General features: G+C 43.4%; 1 protein-coding gene across 1 annotated transcript; it reads right to left on the reverse strand.

The window, feature by feature from the left end:
- Positions 1 to 2,544: 2,544 nt before the first annotated feature.
- LOC138215196 (C-type lectin domain family 10 member A-like) lies at positions 2,545 to 6,066 on the reverse strand. The gene is made up of 7 exons (XM_069177224.1): positions 5,982 to 6,066; positions 5,371 to 5,448; positions 5,153 to 5,242; positions 4,007 to 4,387; positions 3,749 to 3,906; positions 2,969 to 3,081; positions 2,545 to 2,885 (listed from the first exon to the last, which is right to left on the reverse strand). The coding sequence occupies exons 1-7, from the start codon at positions 6,040 to 6,042 to the stop codon at positions 2,762 to 2,764; spliced, it is 1,005 nt and encodes a 334-aa protein (XP_069033325.1). The 5' UTR covers positions 6,043 to 6,066; the 3' UTR covers positions 2,545 to 2,761.
- Positions 6,067 to 6,400: the final 334 nt, after the last annotated feature.

The raw sequence follows: 6,400 nt of genomic DNA on the forward strand, positions 1-6,400 counted from the left end.
AGCCGGCGAGGGCGCGGCTCACGTGAGAGCTCGTCGGGATAATTAAAAAGAAACCGAAGAGAAACAATCAAAGTCTGTAAACTTGGAGTCGATCACGAATCAAATGTTTGATGTAACGAAGGCCGAGCTGCCGACATTAACGTTCCTCTCCTGACATTTAATATAAAACCCCTAAAAACTCAAATTACATATTTAGACGTTTTTTTTTGTCCTACCAGTGGTGTAGATGTAACTCCACACCTTGATAGGTGAAGCCCCGCCCCCACGCTGACAGGATTGGCTCCTTGTGTGACATATGAAACCCCGGCTGTCTGAATCTGGATTTTGAAGTTAAGCCGTGTGGTTGACTGATTATTCCACTGACATGTTAACAAGATGAAAAGCTTGATCTTAATTTGAAGAAGTCTTTAAAATGAAAGTGTTTCAATAGAACGGCTGCAGAATAAAGAAATGTTTCATAGAGTCTCGGTACTTCTAGCCCTGTCGGCCTGCAACCATCCCGTTACCATGACAACAGATGGATTAAAAACAGGCATTTTCTGTATGTCTTCATCGGAGCAGAGAGATAACAGCAGAATCACCGGCAGTATTTTATTTAGATCCTGTGACCTCATTAATAACAGCTGTTGTTCAAAAAACTGCTTTTTTCCATCGTTTGTGATGTTTTGACTTTTATTCTTTTTTAAGAACACACCGAGGAGGAGTTCGTTGACACAACTTGTGATAGAGTCGTACGTTGAGATGGGTTTAAATAACGTGTCCACGTAGCTTCTGTTGTCCATGGAACCGGATCAGAACCACCGGAGCGGTCGCTGCTTCCCGTCCCGGAGAGGATCACAGCATTCGGACCACTTGTTGCTAATAGAGGGACGTTTACCCGAACGGGAGCAGGGAGAGTGTAACCTCAGGTCACTGCACTCGGCAACAACACTGACACAAAGACACACAGACAGCCTGCTCTGCTTTTACAGCAGGGACAGACGGATACACTGTAAAAAATAAAAAAAAACAAGTCAGTGTGAACCGGTCATGTCAGCTCTGTTCAAACAGGCCGCAGGTTAAAAACAGGTCACGGGTTGTTGTTTTTTATAAACTACACAAGTTATTTCAACTGCTGCTGCACTTAAACGTTCCGCCACTAGAGGTCGCTCCATAGACTCCCATTCAACTTCTCTCATCAAATACGAAGTCAATAAAACATTTTGCACAAGTTATTTCAGTGTTTTTATCGAAAGTCACTCCTTCTTATTCATTTTCTTCCGTTCATTATTATTGTTTCATGAATGAACGTTCGTTCTGAAGCCTCAGGTTCAGATTCTGTCCGTCGCCAGCGTTGCTAGTTCGGAGCGGGACCTGACCTGATTTGGACCAGCTGGGGGAGGAGTTTAGCGGCGGATCCGACGACAACATGTTATGTGAAAAATAAAACAGCTGAAAAAACGGAACACTGATCGAGTTAAACGGCCTGTGTTGTCAGCTAAGCTCCGGCTTTGGGAAAACACCAGCAAATTAGCCGGAACAAAACTCCGGCTGTGTTTGTTGTCATTCCGGAGCCAGTTATGCCCGGTGCTGCTCCGCCGCCGCCCCGCCGCCGTGACACCTATCTCCACCGTTGGAACAAATGCGTCGAGGTCCTGACCCCTCTCCGTGTTTGGATTCGCAGGCCGGGAGTCCAGACAGCCGCGCGGCGCTGCGACGCACGTATCAACACAAACCTCCGTACAGGAATGCAGCCGCGGCCCGTTTGACTCGGCCGTGGACCCCACCGTGACCCGGGGTGTGTGTGTGTGTGTGTGTGTGTGTGTGTGTGTGTGTGTGTGTGTGTGTGTGTGAGAGAGACTGTGTTTTGGAGTAAAAAATGTTTGGTCTCTTTAACACAACACACGGGACCGACTGCCTCCACCACACACTGACTGACCTGCAGACACAGTTAGTCTTTTAGTGACATTTTTATTGATTGACAGGTCCACGTGCATTTTATGTGTTTATGGTAGCATGAAATTTATAGGTGTATAATCTCTTTCTGTTCATGTAAAACATAGATTGTAAATAAAAGTGTCTTCAGCTGCAATACCAGCGAGTGCCACTAGAGGTCGGCTCCAAAAAGCCTCCGGCTCCATAGACTCCCATTCAACTTCTCTCATCAAATCCAAAGTGAATAAAATGTGTCCATCAGTTATCTCGGTGTTGTTAGCTAAAGTCACTCCTTCTTATTAGTTTTCTGGAGGTCCATCTGAAAATAATCCCTCATTCATTAGAAAAGAAGATTCAAGAAGACCTGTTTTTGGGGGCGTGTCTGTTTGATTGACAGGCCTGTGGTGCAGTCAGGTTACAGCTATCGGTGGGCGGGACGTTGTGGAAAAAAGTCGGCTCATGCGTAGAATTTAACATCTTTTACGACACGAGGGCGTGAAGACATCGTTTAGCTGTTTTTTTCTCGACCTTTACGTATATTTAAAATGGACTTTTTTCTGTAAAAACACCGCACCAATGTTTTTTATTCATTGATGTAATTTTTATTGAAATGTGGCAAAATCTGTTCAAACAAAGAGCCAATAATACACAAGAAATGGAACAATTTTAACAGCCAAAATAAAATAAAATAATTTTCAGACAAAACTAATTTGTAGAGATAAATATCAAATGGAGACTAAATTCTTATTTAAAAACACACTGTTCATCAGCTGTTTCTAAACGTGGTGACGAACTGTTCACAAGACTACAATAGAAAATCGATCCGACTCGGTTCTGCCTGCAGCATTCAACCCAACACGGGGTTCCTCTGGCAGATCCATTCGTTGGTGACATCACAGCTCACGTTTCTCCATACTTTGGTCGCTGCGACGGCGCAGCGCCGGTCGTCGGCCGGCGGCTCCATCCGGTTGCTGCGAGGACAAAAAAAAAATAAACGGACGGTTACAATCGCGAAGTCTTTGCGATTCGCGCCGTTCGAGAAAATACGTCTCACGTGTCGTTCAGGTCCCGTCCGTCGACCCACTTCCAGCGGTCTCCCTCGGCTCTGAGGCCGATCCAGTAGACGCAGGCTCCCGAACCGGCTGCTCCGCTGCTGTAGATGAAGTCCTGGTAACCACGGAGACGATTATTTGATTTATAATCTGCTAAAACTTCTCCAAAACTCGAACGTTGTCCTCTTCGGTTTGATGTGATAAACATGTACTCAGCAAAGTGTATTTTAAAATGTTCTGTACACACAAAAAAAAAATCGAAAAGCAAATCAATCACTCAACATGAATTCACGTCGGTGCCGACACCTCGACTTCGATGCCGGTACCTGAACGGTACTTTTGTTCGTTACCGATCTTCATCACCGATCTTATAAGATCCAAGAATTTTAGAAAAATATGATGATATCACACGTTGCATTTTTAGAGGGGGAGCGTGAGACTTTTACTGATGTTCCCTGAACGCCTCACATTTACAACCTCTTAACATCCATTTTAAATACATTAAAAGCAATTCAGGCCCCAATTAAAGGACTGAAATTGTACACAAGATGGCGCAAGATGGTCACCTCTGGTTCCAAAAAGATGGGTTGCCACTTGGAGACAACAGCAGAAGCTCCGCCCCTTTTAGCCTCATGCTAACCAGTTCCATAAAACTGTTTGTTAACTGCGGTCATTAAGCGACGCTTTGATTGGCTTCAGAATAATAAAATGGTGCATGTTGAGCATGTTGACCGTTGTGTTGTGTGTTTTTTTTCGTTTTTTTTCATTCGCGTCAGCCTTACCTCTTCCTCTGGGGTTTCTATGACAACCAAATGGCCGTTCTTCACCCTGCAGTCGTCTTGAGCTCCTTCCCAGGTCCTGCGGTCCACAGCGTCACGGATCAGGTAGCATCGGGACAGGAAGTGGAGCCACCCGGTCTCACAGGGTTCACTCTGCCTCTCTGAGGGGAATAAAAAGACCGGCCGAAGACCGCGGATCAACGTGTTTTGGCAAAATGATTGGTTATATTTGGTGATTATGATCGAGAGATGTTAGCATACTGTATCTTCCCAACTCCCCTGACATAGTGTAGCTGTGAGTGGAGTTAGTCGGAGGTTCTGATGTGACTGGCGGCGGAAGACTCATCCAGCATCCTCGCTCTGTCAGGTTCGTCCTCATCTGCCGGTTTTCTTCCTGAACGCGCTCCTTCTCCGCCGTCACATTCCGATTTTCCGCCGCGATCCGCTCGTTGCTTTCCTTCAGGGTTGCGATGAAGTTGGTTAAGTCAGAATTGGCTCGTGTCAGGTTTTCTATCTCGTCTTTCAGATCGCTGATGGTCCCCTTCAGGTTCTTGTTTGCTCGGATGGTGTCGTTGAGGTTCTTGTTGGCGTCTCCTGAACCTTCCATCTCATCGCTCAGTTTGGTAGAAATGACAGAAGTAACTAGAACGTAAAGAAGACGAAGGCGAAGTCGTTGTTATCCTGATAAAATTGATGAACTTTAACTAAATAAAATCACAACTATCATTGTGCGATGTGCCAACGAAACAGCTAACAATTAAAAATGCTGATTAAGCAGCAGCCACCAGATTAATCTGTATCTCTGCATGTCACACGATACAGAGTTTTTAAATCTGGTGTCTGGTGAGACATTCCCGAGCTGGCTAACGTCCGGTTGAGCCCTACGCTAACAGGAATGGAGACGAAATAATTCAATCATATAGCTCCTTTAGACTTTTCAACTTTGATTTTATTTATCCGATAATTGTCCACAGTAGCGATGCAGTAAAGTACATGTCACGTACTACGATGTTAGCGCGCGTTGACTTTTTGTTCTTGTAATTTCTCTCGCTGGCAGAAGTAGGAGACAAAAAGTTCTTCTCCTCAGGTTTTAAGACTACAATGGTAATTCTGCCTCAATGTATTAACAAAGGTTGAAAATATGGTGCGTTCATGAGCAACTGGGAAGTGGGAAAGTTCGGACCTTCAAGTGGGAGACTAAAACTCGAAAAAAAACCAGCAAAAATTTAACTAAAACGTTAAATTCAACTTTTCGTCGTATCTAGTCGAGTAAATATAACATATATTTATAATTTGATCCTGATAGTTTGGTTTTGTACTGCCACATTAAAGTCTACAACGAGTGTCACTTGTTTTTTCCCCAAAAGGGGGCGGGGCCATTCCAAGATGTGCTGGTTTTGGACTCACAGTGGATCCGGAGCGACATGATGATTATCAGTATCAGCCAGCAGACTGCAACCGGTGAGACGTCCTGAACGATGGAGGGATTATTCCTATCTGAGGGGAACATCATTCAAAACACCACCAAGGTGTCATTTAACAGTCAAAGTGCTGCATTTTATACCGAATATACAGATTTCAGATTTTAAACATCATCAACAACTATAAAATATTTATATTTATACCTGAAACAGCCGTCTCGCTGACCGTGGTACAAACTTCTGCGTTCATGTAGACATCTTCTTCCTCCAGCTGATCTGAAACTGCAGAATGAAGAAAAAGGAAATGAAATGTCTGAACTGAAATATATCAAAGAAAGTGAGAAGTTTGACAAATTTTGTTTTTGACATTTAAAAGATTCATGCAATGTAGGAAAAACATGACAAACTACACTTGAAAAAAAAAACCAGGTTATTTATTTAATCAGCATAATCAGGAACAAATCTGCAAAGTTGCAAAACATTCAGTAAAAAAAACTTTCTTTTTTTGTTTTTTAGACAAAATCCACTCCTGGAAACAAAACCAATATTACCAGTTTTAATTTTCTACTGTAAAGCTCTTGATTAATGGGGGGTTAAATATTGCAAAAGTCAAAGTTGCTTTCACACAACATGCTTCATTGTTTTAATATTGAACCAAAATTCAGGATTTTGTGTTACTGAACAGAAACCAACGTTACGTTTGAGCTGACTCGGGCCTCCGCCCGACCGCCTTCTTTTGACTTCTGCATGGTCCGAGAAAATCATTACGTTTAATTATGAGTTTTCAGAAATGATAAAGTGGAATAAAATCCTACCTGCCGACATGTTAACATTCAGAGTATAAGTGACGGCCATCTCTCTGGATTCTCTCTTCATGTTGAGCGGTGGTCCTGCAGCAGTCTTCAAGATGACTATGAAGATGATGTGGGTAGGTAGTGTGGAGGATGGTTAGAGAGGGTGGAGGATGGTTAGAGAGGGTGGAGGATGGTTTGGGGGGGGAGGTCTGGCTTTAACCTGCACTTCTGCTTTTTGCGGTGATGTGACCGTTCCCTTGTGTGACTCGTGTGAACGCAACTTTTTTCATCTCGGGCTGCTGACAAACAGTTTGAACTTTTAAAATCCACATTATTTTATTTCCTCAGTAACATAATGTGACAACATAAAATACTCTGACGATAAAGAAAATTAATTGGATCCAGACAGGATTCTTGGGGGTCACTGTATTTTTTCCCAG

Source organism: Embiotoca jacksoni, unplaced genomic scaffold (assembly GCF_022577435.1).
Source record: "Embiotoca jacksoni isolate LCO1_2020_lvr unplaced genomic scaffold, fEmbJac1.0.p SCAF_70, whole genome shotgun sequence".
In the NCBI taxonomy this organism is placed as follows: domain Eukaryota; kingdom Metazoa; phylum Chordata; class Actinopteri; family Embiotocidae; genus Embiotoca; species Embiotoca jacksoni.